We start from the raw sequence: 18,831 nt of genomic DNA, 5'->3' as shown, positions 1-18,831 counted from the left end.
CAATATTACCCATAAACCACCACGCAGTAAGCTGATGGAGCCCAGCTAGTTGGGGTGTGTGTGGAGGCCCAGCACAACACCTCAGCTGAATTAGTGACTCAGCAACACTATTATCAGCCTGTTCTATATAGGGTCACATTCCCCTTGAAGGATCAGGTTCACAGCTTGGAGTTTCTCCGAGTCCTAGACCTGACACTGCATCTGGATATTCAGTCGTCCATCACTGACATGGGAGGCATTCATCCAGCTTTGGTTGATGGGGTGGCCGCACACATTCTGTCTCAGTCAGACCTAGCTCTGGGTACATCTTGATTAGATTATTTATTTTAACAGATTTGTACACCGCCCCAAACTTCCATCTCTGGGCGGTTGTAGGCAGTGCATTATTGCAGTGCATGCATGCTACTTGAGACTGCTTTGAAAAACCCTCTGGAAACTACAGCTAGTCCAGAATGTGGCTTTGAGGATGCTGTCAAAGTGCAACTTTGACCAGATTATTTATTTATTTATTTATTTGTCATATTTCGACACCACCCAAAACTTACGTCTCTGGGCGGTTTACAACAAGATTAAAAGTAAAACATTAATTAAAAACAAAAACAAAAAAATGTAAAAGCAAGAAATTTAAAACACAATTTAACATTTTAAAACAATATTCTAAAAACAACATTAAAACAATCAAAACAATATCAGTTAAAAGTCTGGGTGAAGAAATGCGTCTTTAGAGACTTTTTAAAAGATGTCAGAGATGGGGAGGCTCTTATTTCACTAGGGAGCGCATTCCAAAGCCTCAGGGCAGCAACGGAGAAGGCCCGTCCCTGAGTAGCCACCAGATGAGCTGGTGGCAAATGCAGACGGACCTCTCCTGATGATCTCAATGGGCGGTGGGGTTCATAACGAAGATGACGTTCTCTTAAAAACCCAGGGCCCAAGCTGTTTAGGGCTTTATAGGTTATGACCAACACCTTGTATTTTGCCCAGAAACATATTGGCAGCCAGTGTAACTCCTTCAATATGGGAGTAATATGATCTCTCCTGGATGACCCAGAGACCAGCCTGACTACTGCATTTTGGACCAACTGTAGTTTCTGGACTACATACAAGGCCCAGTTTTATGCCAGTTTTCTACCAATTACACTAGCTGACAGTTTCTAGGAATGATTCAAAGTGCTAGTAATCACCTTTCAAACCCTAAATGGCCTGGGTCCTTGATACCGGATTGCTTTCTCACACACTCATCTGCTCAGCCCTGTAATTGAGCTGTGCAAAGCACTGCCAATTCGATTTGGACGTCACCAGTGCTTTGAAGGAGCCACCAGTTTGATTGAGTGCTTTGAGGGAGTGTGATTCACTTTGGCCCAATACTAAAGGAAAGCTTCAAATCAGACCAGAGCTTCAGCACTTCCCTTTCTCCCCCTGCTTTGATGTTTCCCCAACCCATTTACCTGGTAGGGTTTTGTTTTCCCTCCCAGTAGGAAGGGAGCTGAGCCACCTAATGGCACAGTGGGGAAATGACTTGACTTCTGCAGCTTGACTTTTAAAAATGACTTCAGATGGGAATTTTTGGTTTGCTCCCTGCCTGAGAAAGGTACAGGGCACCTTGGGAACTTGCCCTTCCCAAGATATGCCAAACTTTTACCAGAACTACAAGGGATCTTTCCCACCTTTCCCCAAACTGCCATTTGGCAGCAACCGCTAAAATTACTGTAATTCTACCCTGCACCTTTCTCAGGGCTACAGGGGGGACCCACTGTGGGAAGGCATTTTAAAAATTCCAGCCAGGGAAGATTCTGCTCCTTTGTCGCCAGGAGTGTAAATAAAGAAAACCTTCCCCTGCCTCCTGTTGGGTAAGTAAGTAAAAGGGTCAGGGGGTGGTGGCGGCAGGGATGAGCTGAAACAGGCCTGAATCAAAGCAGACTGAACTGAGTCCGGTTCAACCTGAACCAGATTGACGGTTCAGTTTGAGCTCAATTGGCCGGCTTCAGTTTTGCTCCTAAAACTTTGCAAACCCCTGCATGACAAGAACATATAGAGGGGCTCTCCTGTGAGTGTCATCTCCATCAGAGATTCACTTGGTGGCTAGGCAAGAGATGGTTATCTTGGCAGTGACTCTGGCTTGATGGAACTCCCATTCCGGGGAGGTGCAGCTGGTGTCCTTTTCAACAGCCTTTTGTTAAGGCAAAGACATTCCTATCCTAGTAGACCTTACACAGCTCTCATGAATTAGAATGATTTTCATCTCATAGGTTTTTCCTTGTGTTTGTTTGGTTTTATTGGATGTATTTTCTGGTTTTATTGCAGCCACCTTGAATTGGTCCTGGGAAAGGCAGAATACACCTTGGCGTGGTTTCACACAACCATGCTAAAGTCAGTAACCCACATTAAACCTAGAATCAAACAAGCCGTGCATTATAGACATTGAACGCCAAACTGATCTCAGCAGGGTCCTGAACTTTCATATCAGTGATGGGCTTAGATATTCTGTGTCTCCAGCAGCATACCTCACTCAACTGGAGGCAGGGGCACACTAAGGTAATAATGGCGCACCTAGGTAATAAACCTACTTTGGGGGTCCTGCCACGGCGAACCTCCGTTATTTAGTTCAGCCGCCGCACGGCCAAAATAATACGTATAAGCGGACTAATATGTATAATAATTATCAATATAATTATTAATATGTATAATTATTATAATAATTATAATTATAATATAATATGTATAACAATATGTATAATATGTATTATACACTCCTGTATAATATATATTACTCCATATTACTGCGCCTGTGCAGTTGAGAGATATTGTTGCAAGGCTGCCGCCGGGGGGGGAGGGGAGGACTGCTTGGCTCACCTCACGGCAGCCACCCCTTGGCTGTGCGGTGGCTGAATTTTTTTTTTAAGAATGGAGGTTCAGCAGTGCAGTGGTGGGGCAGGCGTGGGGTGGCTGCAGGAGGCACCCCAGCCATTTGGACACACACACACACACTGGAACCTTGGAGGCCATAGACTGGGGCTCCAAGGTCCGGGGGTTAGATCGCCTTAGCTAAGCAAGGTCCACTCTGGTTGTATATGAATGGGAGACTTGCTGTGTGAGCACTGTAAGATATTCTCCTCAGGGGATGGAGCCACTCTGGGAAGAGCATCCAAAGGTTCCAAGTTTCCTCCCTGGCATCTCCAAGATAGGGCTGAGAGAGATTCCTGCTGCCTGCAACCTTGGAGAAGCTGCTGCCAGTCTGTGAAGACAATATTGAGCTGGATAGACCAGTGGTCTGATTCAGTATATGGCAGCTTCTTTTAGGAGAGGAGAGTTGGTCTTGTGGTAGCAAGCATGACCTGTCCCCTTAGCTAAGCAGGGTCCAACCTGGTTGCATATGAATGGGAGATTTGTTGTGTAAGCACCTTTGATTGGAGGTTCCAAAGCACAGGAGGGCATTTACTCTGGGTTGCTGTCATGCCCTCCCTTCAGCAGTGCTTGAAGGCCATTATAGAAGGACTTCATTTGCAGAGGGATATAATCACCCTGTGTACTTTTAAATCTACTCTTATTCTAATATGTAACCACGCTTTATACTTTATGCTGGTCTATGACCATAATAAAGAATGATTGATTGATTGATTGATTCAAACTATCATGTCTGAATGCAAATATCTAATCGGCAGGCAGCTTTTTTCTGCCCAAGAGATCCAATAGAAACAGAAAGCTCCTCCTTTTTTCTTACTGCCCCTTCTAGTCTTATAGTCTGGCCATTATTCAGTTTTATTACTTAGGCTTTTATGCATGTTTTTTCCTGTCTTTTAATCTTTTTACACCCATTTTATGCCCCCTCATCCCTTTCATGCCTTTTATGCACCTTTATGACTTATATGCCTTTTCAGGCTTTTATGCCTCCGTGCTTCTGGCACACTTTCTGTTATTTTTATTATTAAGTACCATGCCATATGGGCAGAAAAAAGCTGCATGCCGATTGGATAGCTGCATCCAAGGGTTGCAAATATTACATCATTTCATGCTGTTGCAAGTCATCATTTCATGGCTGATGATGTCATAGCTGGGACATCTATGGCAACCCCAGGAAAGAGTTAGCGGGAAGGGCAGCTCAGAAACGGAGCTCAGAGCTTTGTCTTTTTCCTTGGGACTTGGGCACTGGATAGCAGCGCAAACATGAGCAGCCTGGAAATCTTTACCTTCCCGGTGGTGGTTGCCGATTCCAGGCACAGACCCGCCTCTGAGAGCAAGGGCTCCCGAATGGGTGAATTCACTTATAAGGGCAAAACAGAAAAAGGTAGGCTTGTAATGATCCTCAGCTTGCTCAGCACTATTTGTTTGTTTGTTTGTTTGTTTGTTTAACATATTTCTATACCACCCAGTTAAAAGGACTAGAGGACACTATTTTATTTATTAATTGATTGATTTATTTAATTTAAATTTTCTATCCTGCTCTTCCTCCAAGGAGCCCAGAGCAGTGCACTACATACTCAAGTTTCTCCTCACAACAACCCTGTGAAGTAGGTTAGGCTGAGAGAGAAGCGACTGGCCCAGAGTCAGCCAGCTAGTTTCATGGCTGAATGGGGATTTGAACTCGGGTCTCCCTGATCCTAGTGCAGCACTCTAGCCACTACACCACGCTGGCTCTCACCAGAGCTTTATAATAATCCGATTGTTGTATTCTCTCCGGTATCTTCTATGTTTTGTTGTGTAGAAGTTTGTCCCAGTGGGGATCGTGGAGCTTTCCCAGACAGCAGGCTTTACGGCAGGTTTCCTGAGAAGCTTTACTGCGAGTTTGAAGTTGCCCCCCAAAACTGCCGCAAAAAGTGGATTTTTCTTACCCTAATAAAAATTGGGCTACACTCTTAACACGCAATAAAAATCCCGAATTGTACGTGAAGTGCTGCCCGACAGCTTGTAGAGACTTTGGGGTAAATCGGGCCAATATGTGAACGCACCCCCTCCATTTAGGAGGAGATGTGAATGAAAAGCCTGGTGTGAAAAACTTCCTGTAGAGTGTGTGTGGGGGGGGGGTGGAGTCTGAAGGGGGAAAAGGAGGGAAAAGAGAAGGAGTTTTTCTGAATAAACTTTTAGTTAAACCAACATAACATTGCTTTGTGTTTATGAGGGAAGCAGCTATAAAACACCTATGTATGTTTGTTTGAAAGTACGTTCCCACTTCAGTGGGGCTTATTCCCACTTCAATGGGGCTTATTCCCCGGTAAAGGGTTAATGGGATTATAGCCTTGGAGTAGGCCCATAGTAATCAACTCTCCACTGAACATCAGGCCCATCAACATGACTGACTTCTGCAGCTCAGTGTACACAGTCCAAAGACAAGGAGAAAGAAGGTGCCTGCCAGGAGAAAAAATTCCAGGTGTCTTGCCACACATATAGAAGGGAAAGGCATACACACGGCTCCTCCCATATAGTTTGGTGATACCTTGATTCACCCTTCCTCTGTTTTACCTACTGCTGAAACCCTGATCCTCTCCCTGCAAATTTCTGATCTACCCCTCTGCTGTGTTCCACCCGCAGCCATCTTTCCCTCGCTCTCCATCTCTCTCTCTTCTCTCTCTCTCTCTCACACACACACACACAAACACTCTCCAGCAATACTTGGATAAATTGCCTCAGGATATAGTGGTAGACTTGTTAAGGGTTGGATGGCCAACCCTTAGTAATCTAAATAGTTGGTTTTGAATGCTGATATTTTAATATTTGAAACGATTTATTTTAACTGGATATTTTGTATAATGAAGTATTTTGATTTTGTATTATGAGGCATTATATTAACTACAATTAATTTTTAGAACATAGGCAATTGTAATGCCTATGGCTAAACACACTAAAAATATTCCCTCCCCAGCATCTCCAAGATAGGGCTGAGAGAGCTCCTGCCTGCAACCTTGGAGAAGCCGCTGCCAGTCTGGGTAGACAATACTGCGCTAGATGGACCAATGGTCTGACTCAGTATATGGCAGCTTCCTATGTTCCTACGAGGGCTCTCTCTCTCTCGCTTGCTCTTGCTCTCTTCCTGCTCTCTTGTCATTATGACTACCCAGGGTTTCTTAACCTTGGGCCCCCAGATGTTGTTGGACTACAACTCCCAGAATTCCCAGCCACAAAGGCCATGTCTAGGGATTCTGGAAGTTGTAGTCCAACAACATCTGGGGGCCCAAGGTTAAGAAACCCTGGATTACACTACAACTCTTCCAGATAAACACAGCTTGCAAGGAATGTTCCCTGTAACAGGGATTTCCAGATGCAGTCGTCTACAACTCCCATCATCCCCAGCTTCAGTGGCCTTTGGTTTGGGAGTGATGGGGATTGTAGTCAACACCATCTGGAAATCCCTGTTACAGGGAACACTGCTTGCAAGTTTAGTTTGTTTTCATTTATATTTATAGACCACTTTTCTACCTAGAGGTTCTCAGAGCAATTTGGCAAGAGAAGTGAAAAACATCAGAAAAACATAAACATTGTTGGATTTTAAACATTTATTCTAAAAGCAACAGCTTGGAACACCAACTAAAAATACCAGCTTCAGATTAAACTCAGTGTGAAGGCCAGGCAGGACACATGCATTTTCACTAGACAACAGGAGGTCTCCGTGGAATGTGTCTGACAAGTCGGTAGCTGTTTCCATATACTGTATCTATTGCTCTTTGTCCCATATAGCTTGCTAGAGTGATGTCCTATCATCCTGTATCTGCTGCGGCTTTAAAATCCTACCTATGATGGGTCCTTCCTTCTGCTTGTTCCTGGTGTATCCATCTTTGTTTCATTACTGGGCAGTTCTGAGCTGTCACAAATGTATTCCAGAGCCAGCGTGGTATAGTGGTTAGTGTGCTGGACTAGGACCGGGGAGACCCGAGTTCAAATCCCCATTCAGCCATGATACATGCTGAGTGACTCTGGGCCAGTCACTTCTCTCTCAGCCTAACCTACTTCACAGGGTTGTTGTGAAAGAGAAACTCAAGTATGTAGTACTGGGCTCCTTGGAGGAAGAGTGGGATATAAATGTAAAAATAAAATCATCATCATCATCATCATCCAATGGGATCTGTACTCCAGTAACATCTGAGGAACCCAAGGTTGGAACCCCTGGTATAGATGATTCTAATGGACCAAGGGTCTGTCTCAGTACAAGGCCATCTAGGCAAGGGCTGTAGCTCAGAGGTATAGCTTCTGCTTTGCACGCAGAAGGTTCCACATTCAATCCCTGACATTTCCAGGTAGGGCTGGGAATAACCCCTGTCTGACATCCTGAAGGACTGCTATCAGCCAGCGTAGACAAAACTGAGCTTATGGCCCCCTGGTCTGATTCAGTATAAGGCAGGTTCAGATATATTAGCATTGGCAGGATGGTGGCCGCATCTTCCTGAAATCTACCTTTCACACCATTGTTTTATCTTCTTCCTCCAGCAAAGTCCCAGGTGGATAATACAGCTCCAAGTACACAGACCCACCAGTACTTCAAGGTCACCAAGATTCAGGTACATGAGCTACCCTTTGGAATTGTTGTGACTTAATGAAATATTGCTCTGTGGTTCACATCATCATTCGATTATAAGTTTAATTGGGTTACCAACATGAACGTGATTGTGTGAACCCACATCAAGGTGGTTTATGGTCCAGGATGTATCTGAGATTCTCATCTTGGCGTAGGGTTCACACGCAATCATACTGAATTTGTTAGCCCACATTAAACCCAGATTTGAATGACAACGAGGCACTTAACATGAGCAGTGTGAAAGAAGCGCTGAAAGGAGGTCTGCGGGGAGAGAGGGTTTGCCCAACTCTCCCCACAGACAATCGCTTATCCTCCTCTGGGTGGGCGGATCACCCACCAATATCAGCAGCCGCTCTCCTGCAGTCTGCCCACTGCTTGCCCGGCAGCTCTGGGGGTTGGGCACAGGGAAGTACAGCACGGTGCCCTGTCCCCTGGAGTCTGCGGTGCATTACTGGGTGGGGGCTTTGCCCCTCCCTGAGTGTGCCCACCCGTGGGAGACAAACAATCAAAAAAATGAGGGTAAGGGAGAGCTTGCTCGCTTAACCTCGTTTAAGCTGGAGCCTACATAGGTGGGTCTGCCACCATGTAGGTTCACACGAGCAAGCAAAACTGGGCTGGGCTCCCTTAGCCCAGTTTTGCTCACTCGTGTGAATAGCCTCTATGTAAACCAGGCCATTATATTATTATTATCATTATTATTGTTATTAATTTGGTTTCTATACCGCCCTTCCAAAAATGGCTTAGGGCGGTTTACAAAGAGAAATAACAAACAAATAAGATGGATCCCTGTCCCCAAAGGGCTCACATTCTAAAAAGAAACACAAGACACGCATCAGCAACAGTCACTGGAGGTACTGTGCTGGGGGTGGATAGGGCCAGTTACTCTCCCCCTGCTAAATAAAGAGAATCACCATGCTAAAAGGTGCCTCTTTGCCCAGTTAGCAGGGGGATCATTATATACAGATCAATTGTGTGAACCAAGCCCTTATATACAAACATGTGCAATTAAACTCCAGTGGCACTTACACTTACACACACACACACACACACACACACACACACACACACTGCAAGAGGGACACAGAATTTGGGGCACAGAAGCGGTGGGGTGTCACTTAACCCTTTGATTGCTTCACATGCTGTTTTCTCCAGAATTGACATAATTTATACATTCTGTTATTACAGACAATCCAGATGCTGTCAGATAGCTGTCTTCTGTGCTATCCTCCTGTCTATTTTCAGATTTGATTTGAGGCCTTACAAAAAAGTAAAAAGTAAAATCAACTTAAAAGGAATGTCTCCAAAATCCAAAAGAGAATTTCAGGTTCTTCCAAGAAGAAACACCAGAGAATTGTCTCAGATGATTCCCCACCAACACCGCCCCCACATCCCTATTTGTTTTATCATGAGTGTGTTGTGCATGGAAAGCAGAAAAGAAGGAATCTGCCTGTTGGCAAACTTGAATTCAAAATGAACATTTGTCATCCACATCCCGGTGGGGTGGGCTGGGCATGTGACAACATCAGAAACCTGCACTCACCAAGTCAATATTGTTTCCCACAGGAAGCCCAGAAAAGAATTGGGCTGATTGAAAGAGAGAACAAGACCCTCTCAGCACGCTTGGCTGACATCTATCGTGGGGGAAGTATGGTAGATTGCTGGAATCCATACACCCAGAAGAGGTGGGTGCTTCTGAGACAGTCATGCCTCCAAATTGCAGCCTTTTGTGTGCTCTTTCCTGAAACAGAGAACACGACCTGTTTAAAATATGACTTGTATGAATCAATTGGTGCTCCATCTTGAGACAAGCCCTGAAATATAACAGCTGGAGCACTTTGTAGCTGTAAATTAAGATGGTACTGGCTTTGGGGTTTTTTGTTTTTTTGTGTTTTTTTTTTGCAAAGAGGAGAGAAGGGGGCAACTCTCCCCACCACAACACACAAAAACTGATTCCCTTCCCTCCTTCATCTGGCTCTGGGGCACTGCAGAACAACTCCCAGGGCACATGATATAGCCACCTAATAGAAGCTAAGCAGGTCTAGGACTGGTCAGTGCTTGGGTGGGAGACACTTTGGAACTCCAAAGCTAATCCAGGAGTGGGTATTCAGCCTCTTCTGGATGGGGTAGCGCTCCCTTTGAAGGAGCACTGGCCAGTGAGGGACAGCCAACCTCTTCTCTGTACTTTTCCAGGGTATCCCTTATCCTGCAAATCCAGGGATTCCAGTATGCATCAAACAACCATCCACTATGTGCAATCATATCAGTCCAATAGGAATCTCAGACCAATATGTCCATTATTGGGCATTATTGGAAGGATTTCCAATACGATAACAGGGAGCCCTGATAGTTGGAATTCCAAATAAAATCCCTGCTATCCTATTGGAAATCGTTCTACTTTCAATAGTTGTGCTGTCGAGTTGGTGTCGACTCCTGGAGACCACAGAGCCCTGTGGTTGTCTTTGATAGAATACAGGAGGGGTTTACCAATGCCATCTCCCGCGTAGTGTGAGATGATGCCTTTCAGCACCTTCCTATATCGCTGCTGCCCGATATAGGTGTTTCCCATAGTCTGGGAAACATACCAGCGGGGATTCGAACCAGCAACCTCTTTCTCTTTAGGCAAGTTACTTCCCCACTACACCATTAGGTGGCTTACTTCCAATAGTACTGGAACAAAACCAACCCCGCAGCTTGGAGAGACTCTCTCTCCAAGCCAGCTGTTGACCTGGACTTTATGCCCTGCTCCCCCGAAATTGGAGGCTGGGGGCAACACTAACCCCTCAGGAAGCACCCACTTGCCCAATGGGTGCTCCCTGGGGAATTACTTTGGTCCCACCGTTTGGTTCAATTGTTTTCCTCCAACCAATCACATCCCAGGAGGAGCCGTGAGACACCTCCCTTCAGAATTACTTTTTTTTTAGTTTGACAGCCAGCCAGATGTCTGCAAAAGTGACAAGTCAAAGCAACAGACCTTAACCCCAACCTTCAGTCTCCATTGTTAAGCTTTCAAACATCTGCATATCCAAACATCTGCATATGTAAGCTGTGTTGCTATGGTGACCAAACTTTCAAGCATGGGAAGACACACATTTTGCTTGTGCTTGTGTTTCACTCAGGGATTTCTCCCTCCCTCCTGTTCCCCTTCTGGACTCCACAGAATTCCATCAATCTGCCATACACACACACCCTACTCCCAGCACTTGCAATTGCAAATAACACAAAGAAAACACCAGACTGAGCTGTCAAACTCTCCTTTGCTGACACCTGATTGGATTTACAGAAATCCACCCAGCAGAAATTTAAAAAACAACAACACAAAAGTGCAAGAAAGCCGAATTGTCAGCAATGGCCCCTCCGCATATCAAAGGACAACATCAGGGTTTCTTCAAAAGCCAATGGAAATACAGGATTATTTAAGTCAGACGTACTTTGGGCTAAGCCAGAATGCCCAGCCTCGATTCAGGGGGAAATAGAGTCATGTCTGTACTGGTCCATGATAGCCCGCAGAGACAGGCACACTCCAATCCGGAGTGGATTTGAATTAAAAGCCATGTGTGTAAAGCTTCCTAGAGAGACTTTCTCTCTAAGATAGCTTCCAATAAGGATTATTTGTAAAATACTGGGTCAATGCGCATCTGATACTGTTAGTGTCGGGGAGGCCATATCATTTCCCTAGATTTAATTTTTTAAAAAAATTATTTATTTATTTTGCATATCATTATTGGATCCACATTGATCTGATATTTTTGGTGGTGCACAGGCCTAGTTTTCACTAATTTATAAAGGCTCCGTTTTTACATCCAAGGCATGCAAATGACTTGCATTCTCAGCACCTCAGCTTACAGGTTTGGCAGTTTACACAGAGATCCAAGTCAAGGAGATGAATTCTTGAGGATTATGGCTTGTGGACAGATGATTGCCAGGTGAAAAGACCTGCAGTTTGCTAACCAGGAAACCAAAGAGAGCATCCATCTTGCTCTGGGTAAGGCCAGGAAGCTAAACTAAGAACAACGGGCAGAACAGCTTCCTTTAAATTGACTGAGTGAGAGGAAACCCCTGCTTCTGAGTATTCATACAGCATATAGATTATAAACTCTAGACAATCACATAGACTTGTGGCTAGACCACACTGCAGTAACACATGGCTACTAAAGAGCTAATACATGACAACGTAACTCTGTAGTCTGCATGCCTTCTAAACCTGTGATGCCCCCACTGGAAGAACATCCCACTGTATGTTTCCTTGTCCTCTAACTGTAACTTGTTTGGCTTTTGTAGCGCAATCCGAGAGAAGAATAATGTCGAACTCGTGAGGATCACCATGGAGAACCAGGGCCTACTTAAAAGGCTCAAGAGCCGCAAAGCAACCTACGACCGGAAGCAGTACGAGCTGGATTGGCAGGCAAGGGCATGCTTCACCCTATTTCTCAAAAAGCAGTCCTCCTCTGTTTTGTGATAGTGGTTGAGAGCTTCAAAGGCCTAGCTCAGACTAGCTCAACTTTGGTTTTTGGACTACAACTCCCATAATCCCCAGCCACAGTGGCCAATAGCCAGGGATTATGGGAGTTGTAGGTGAACCTCTGCAGAAGGCTCGAAGTTGAGCAGCCCTGGCCTAGCTGGTAGAAGGACAGTTCTGAGATAACAGACATTAGGGCAGGGGCAGCCCAAGGTAGCATGGTGCCTGAGGTGAGGCACCCAATGCAGCCATGCCACTAGGAACATAGGAAGCTGCCATATACTGAGTCAGACCATAGGTCCATCTAGCTCAGTATTGTCTAACCAGACTGGCAGCGGCTTCTCCAAGGTTGCTCTCTCAGCCCTATCTTGGAGATGCTGCCAGGGAGGGAACGTGGAACCTTCTGCTCTTTCCAGAGCGGCACCATTTCCCCTGAAGGGAAGATCTTCCAGTGCTCACACACTTCTAGTCTCCCTTTCATATGCAACCAGGTCAGACCCTGCTTAGCTAAGGGGACAAGTCATGCTTGCTACCCCAAGACCAGCCTTCCTCCCACTAGTTTGGGCCAGCCCCCTTTCAGAATTTCAGAACAAAGCCTTGCAAACTTTGAAAGTAGTGCCGGGGCAGAGGGTGCAGGGGAGGAGGGGAGGTTGCCAGCAGCCTCCTCTTCTCTCTTTGTACTTCTAGCAAACTTTGGGAGGCTTGTGAAGAGAGGCACTCCTTGCGAAGCTTGTAAGGGTCAGAGAGGTCCCAAAGGGCTACTCTGTTGGTGATGGCGGAGGGCATCTCGCCACCCTACTGGTGCTCCAATAGTCTGCCACCTGAGGCAGCTTCCTCACCTCGCCTCATGAAAGAGCTGCCCCACGAGGGGTGGGGAGGGGTGATCTGCTCTCGGGCAAAGAAAAACAGTCAGCTCTGAGTCCAGAACAAAGAGGGACTCTTGGTAACTTTTCTGTTATATGAGTAAGTGTCCAGTCTTTACATTTCCAAGTAAAGGCAGGACCTCTGTAGCTCAATAAATTTTGTGATCCCCCCCCTGCTCCCCCAGCATTTACAGAATGTGATAAGCTGAGAAGGGGGATGTTTGGAGAAGGGTAATTACTGAAGTTCCTGCGTGGGAGAGGAGTGATCCAGCCCTGTTATTAGCAAGGGAGAGGGAGGTTGTGCAGGGCTTGTATCCCACGTGTCATGTTGCAAAGAGTTGCTCCCCCACTTCCCCATTCCTCTCCTTGGTCTCATTATTGTGGGGGAAAATGCCAGCCCTAATTTCTTTTGTCAGTGGAATTAAAATCTCTCCCCAAAGTCAGGCAGCATCTCCTCGGTGTCAACAAGCCTCCCACAGACGGAGAGGAGGGAAGGCAGATGGTACAGAATTGCAACTTTTGTCTTAGCACAAAAGTTGCTGCTTCTTTGTTTCTTGGGGGGAAACAGAGACTTCAGGGATGTTTTTATAGCAAATTTGGGAGATATCCAAAGGACATCTAGTCTACCTACAAGTCCTGAAACAGGCCATATCTGGGCCTGATGTCTCCTCCCACTCCACTCCACCCCACCCCTTCCCCCCCTTGCTTGCTTTCCCGTTTTTTCTCCTCCTTGCTCCATCCAGAAAGCTCAGACCAGGTAACAATACACTAAAAACATAGACAAATGAGACCAGTGAAACGGTTACAGCATAAACAAATGGCAAGCCATAAATACACACCACACAGAAATACCAGACAGCCAAAGGATGGCTCAGATTTTACGTATTTTCACATTTATATCCCACTCTTCCTCCAAGGCGCTCAGAGCAGTGTACATGGTTATGTTTATCCTCACAACAACCCTGTGAGGTAGGCTAGGCTGAGAGAAAAGTGACTGGCCCAAAGTTGCCCAGTGAGTTTCAGAACTGAACAGGGATTTGAACTCAGGATGCCTCAATCCAAGTCCAAAATTCTAGCCACTACACTGGCTTTTATCTCATGTAAGATGTTAGGTTTTTCATGGCTTCCTGCGAGTCTGAAAGAGTCCCACTGTTGTGGGGAAGCCACCAAGACTTGGCACTCTTGGTTGGTCACTTGTAATAGGCCACAAGGAAGGGGACAATAAAGTGGTCGTGACGACATGACATGCTTTTGGTTCTCCTCCAACATGAGTAGAAGGAGGTTGACTACCTTTTGCACCAGCTGCTGCTTCTGGATCAAGGGCAGCTCCAGTCCATGCAGAATGCAGTATGGCTGCTTGGGAAGATCCCATTCATGGGAACGTCTCCTTGGCGTCACTCACTCACTCACTCCTTGTGGCCTTTGTCGTTTTCACCTTGCAGAATTCAAGGAAATTTCTCAAGTTTTCCAGCCGCTTTCTCCAGGCACCTTGCGACAAGGTAAGCTGTACTGCCCAGACCAAGTAACAGTAATTTAGTCTGCCCGAGTATCTGTGTATAAAGAGATGTCCAGGCAGAGGGGAGAGAGAAACTTGTTGGGATAATGAACATACATTTGATGTTTTTGTTTGCTTGCTTTTTGAAACTCAGAAAGGCTATGCACATGATCGCATGGGCGGGCAGGCAGCTGGGGGAAAGGCTGCGTGGAACTCACCTTCCCCCCAATCCTCCCTTGGTGTTTGGAGCAGCGCAGAAGCATCCCAGCCTCCAGCTATCCCACAATGCACAGCACAATGAGCACAGTGCTTTGGGGGAATCCCCCAGGAGTTGGGCGCTCTAGGAGCCCAACTCTGTATAGGCTTGGAAGCAGCCTGAGCACCCACACGTCCCCGTGTTGCAAGCAGCCCGAGCACCCACACAACCCCGGGACTTGCGCCCTTAACCCCAGCTAAAGGCCGGGGTCAAAAGCCGGGTTAGGCATCTGTGTTGATCCTGGCGCTGCACACGAGCAGCATAGCCCAGGCTGGGCTGCTTGTGTGAATAGGCTTAGAAAATAGGGAGAGAGAAATAAAACAGTCAGTGTTATTAAATGTTTTCTTTCAAAAGTTCTGTACCAGGAGTCCTTGAACCGTTCGTGTATTTGTCCAGTGGGCAAGTGAAGAAACGGATGTGTGTGCAGGTTTGCAGGGCCAAGAGCACAAAAACTTGTTGTAAGTGGTGGGGAGAGACCAAGCCGATTTATGGAATGGAGTAATGCATATGGCTCTGGATGCTGTACCTCCACAAGAATTCCCGGCACTCCAGCTGCTGCTGAACTACAATTCCCATCATCCCCAGCCAGAATGTATTGTGGCTGGGGGTTGCGGGGGTTATAGTTCAGCAACAGCTGTAGTTTTATTTTCAATCCCCTTCCTTATGATCCTTACCATGGAATTGGCCTTTTTCACAGCTGCCGCACATTGAGTCGACACTTTCAACAAACTGTCCACCACGTCCCCAAGATACTTCTCCTGGTCAGTCACTGACAGCTCAGATCCCATCAATGTATACTTGAAGTTGGGGTTTTTCGCCCCAATGTGCATCACTTTACACTTGCAAACACTGAACCGCATTTGTCATTTCATCGCCCACTCACCCAGTTTGGAGAGATCCTTTTGGAGCTCCTCACAATCCGTTTTGGATTTCACTACCAGGAAGAGTTTGGTATCATCTGCAAATTTGGCCACCTCGCTGTTTACCCCTGCTTCTAGATCATTTATGAATAAATTAAAAAGCACCGGTCCCAGTACGGATCTTTGGGGCACCCCACTTCTTACTTCCCTCCATTGTGAAAACTCTCCATTTATACCTACCCTCTGTTTCCTGTTCTTCAGCCACTTAGCAATCCACACATGTACTTGTCCCCTTATCCCATGACTGCTAAGTTTTCTCAGGAGTCTTTGATGAGGAACTTTGTTGAAAGCTTTTTGGAAGTCCAGGTATACTATCTAATCTGGATCACCTTTATCCACACACTTGTTCACACTCTCAACCAACTCCAAAAGGTTCGTGAGGCAAGATTTACCTTTGTAGAAGCCATGCTGGTTCTCTCCCAGCAGGGCCTGTTCTTCTGGGTGCTTTACAATTTTATCCTTAAGGATGCTTTCCATCAATTTGCTTGGAACAGACGTTAAGCTAACCAGTCTGTAATTTCCAGGATCGCCGCTGGATTCCTTTTTGAAAATCGGTGTTACATTTGCTACTTTCCAGTCCTCCTGTACAGAGCCTGATTGCAGGGATAAGTTATATCTTTTAGCAAGGAGGTTGGCAATTTCACATTTGAGTTCTTTGAGGACTCTTGGATGGATGCCATCCGGCCCTGGCAAATTGCTAGTTTTGTTTTTCCAGACAGTTTAGAACATCATTTCTTGTCACTTCTATCTGACTCAGCTCTTTAGCCAACATCCCCGAAAAGCCTGTTTCAGGAACAGGTATATGCTCAGTATCCTCTGCCATGAAGACAGACGCAAAGAACTCATTTAGCTTCTCCACAACCTCCATATCCTCCTTAATAATCCCTTTCACTCCCTCATTATCTAACAGTCTAGCCGCATCCCTGGCAGGTTTCCTTCAGCTCCCAGATGTTGTTGCACTGCAACCCTCACCATCCCCAGCCATAATGGCCAAGGACCCTTGTGGATGGAAGTGATGGGAGTTGTAGTCCAACCACACCTGGGGATGTAAGGTTGGGAACCCCTGGGCTGTCAGGGGGGTTGAGATGGACGTAGTGATTCCATTTTCAAGAAGACAGTAAGAGTATTCACACGCACAGCCTAACCCAGGCTAGGGCAGCCCAGCCTGGATTAGGCTATGCGTGTGAAGCTCTGGGAGCAAGGTCACTCCCAGTGCTGCACACATGCCAAGTTCCACTTTCAAACCCAGCATTTTAGCCAAGGTTAAGCAAGCCTGTGGTTCGCTTCACTTAACTTCGGCTGGAAATCATCTGGGCAATCACCGCTGGGTTTAACAGCTTCCCCCGGGCCCACCACCATTTCCCACTGCCGTTTCTCCCCGGCCCACCACCAGGGGGAAGGAGCAGCTGTGCCAAGCATAGCAGCTGCTCTAACTAGAGCAGCCCCCACACTCATGCCCCAGGGCACCCTGGGATGTGGGGGGGTAGTCCTCCCGCTCCCAGAATTTCCATTCACTGCAGCACTGCTCATGTGGGCACATGGTGTGGCATAGGGGAGGATGGCAGAGAAGGCAGGTGAGCTCCTACTTCTCCTGCAGCCCTCCTACCCACCCCTCTCCGGCAAGGTCATGAGGACAACCTCATTCTGTTTAATTTAAAATATGCAAATGCTTAGGATGGCTGGTCCTTATTTCAGAGATTATTATTTTTTGATCTGACCAAATCTTTGCGAGGTGATTGTTTCTGCATCAGCTTCACCTAGTATATGCTGCCCACTTCCCCAAGTGAGGAAACCTCCCAGGTGTGCAGCACTTGCCAGAATGCAGCTTCCATTGGAGGAGAGATCACTGGAGGCTTATAGAGTCTTTGTAATATTTGGTTTATTCACAAATATACAAGTTGAGTATTTGATGGAGCTGGAACAGCAGAGCATTCCCATAAGCAGCAACAGGTTACATCAATTCCCCAGAGAGAAAAACCTGCATCCTACGGTGCTTTCATTTCCTGCCCATCGTCCCCACTCCAGCCTCTCCAAAACTCTGTCTGTGCTTGTGTCTGTCTCGTTCTCACACTCAGGATCTTTCCAAATCACAACAGACATGTCCATCTGGCCTCCACAAAGCACCACTGCTGCTTGACTCCTTGTGACCCTCAGAGCATGCACTGTTACGCCTGTCAATAAGTGGGCAGATCCTTCTGACTGCATCATTATGCTGGGATCCCAGAATTCATGGTACTCAGGAAGCTGTGATTTAGGCTCATTTGTGTCCAAATCTTGATGGGGATTATTGTACCCTTGAAAGATTTTGGGGTGAAGAGGCCATAGCTCCATTGTAGACAACAAACATGCTTTGTACGCAGAAGGGTCCAGCTTCAACCTACAGTTGATGCCTGATCTCAGCAATCTCTCATAAGAGATGGTTTCCTTTCCATTCCGTTCCATTCGATTTCCTTTCCACATAGACAAAATAAAGACAGTATGTGCTCAGCCATTCCAACTTGAGTTTTTAAAAACCTATTTTAACTTTAATTTCATAAATTCAACATTTTGGAATGTTGATATATTTCGGAATGTTGATATATTTGTTTTGCTCCTATGGGTCCACTTAATTTGTTTTATTTTTATTATTTTAAATTGTATTTATATTTATCTGTATTTGTGTGTGGGTTGTTATGTTCAGGATCTCAACACTGCTTGTTTGCTACTTGCATTTTCTGTTGTTTCCCAACTGTTTTTGTAAAATGTTGAATGAGTGAGTGTGTGTATTAAAAAATTTAAAATCTCCAGTTAAAAAGGGTCTTTGGGTAGCACTGACTGCAGAGTCTTTTGCCTGAGATCCTAAGAGAGCTGATGTCAGTCAAAGTGGACAGTACTGGGTTGAGTGGTCCAATTACCTGACTCAATATAGGGCAGCTTTTGAATTGTACACTTGCTGGTGGAAGGCAACAGTTTAGGCATGAATATAAGAACAGCCCTGCAGGATCAGGCCCAAGGCCCATCTAGTCCAGCATCCTGTTTCATACAGTGGCCCCCCAGATGCTGCTGGAAGCCACAGGCAGGAGTTGAGGGCATGCCCTCTCTCCTGCTGTTACTCCCCTGCAACTGGTACTTAGAGGCATCCTGCCTTTGAGGCTGGAGGGGGCCTATAGCCCCCTGACTAACTGTTGATAGACCTCTCCTCCGTGGATTTATCCAAACCCCACTTAAAGCCATCCTGGTTGTTAGCCATCACCACAACTTGTGGCAGAGAATTCCACAAGTTGATTATGCGTTATATGAAAAAGTACCTCTGTTTGTTGGTCCTAAATTTCCTGGCAATCAATTTCATGGGATGACCCCT

At 46.1% G+C, this 18,831-nt stretch overlaps 1 protein-coding gene across 4 annotated transcripts in view; it reads left to right on the top strand.

Annotated features, from left to right (window-relative positions):
• Positions 1–18,831, top strand: part of CFAP97D1 (CFAP97 domain containing 1) — a 45,299-nt gene that overhangs the window by 24,690 nt on the left and 1,778 nt on the right. For all 4 annotated transcript variants that reach the window (XM_053265166.1, XM_053265167.1, XM_053265164.1 and 1 more), the window contains 4 exons: positions 7,414–7,484; positions 9,065–9,183; positions 11,780–11,903; positions 14,263–14,319. In XM_053265166.1, the coding sequence (XP_053121141.1) occupies positions 7,414–7,484; positions 9,065–9,183; positions 11,780–11,903; positions 14,263–14,319 (371 nt within the window). The remainder of the gene's footprint in view (positions 1–7,413; positions 7,485–9,064; positions 9,184–11,779; positions 11,904–14,262; positions 14,320–18,831) is intronic.

The sequence above is a fragment of the Hemicordylus capensis genome, chromosome 6, assembly GCF_027244095.1.
Source record: "Hemicordylus capensis ecotype Gifberg chromosome 6, rHemCap1.1.pri, whole genome shotgun sequence".
NCBI lineage: Eukaryota > Metazoa > Chordata > Lepidosauria > Squamata > Cordylidae > Hemicordylus > Hemicordylus capensis.
The sequence above is the reverse complement of the archived record's forward strand: the minus strand, read 5'-3'. Positions and strand labels throughout refer to the sequence as shown.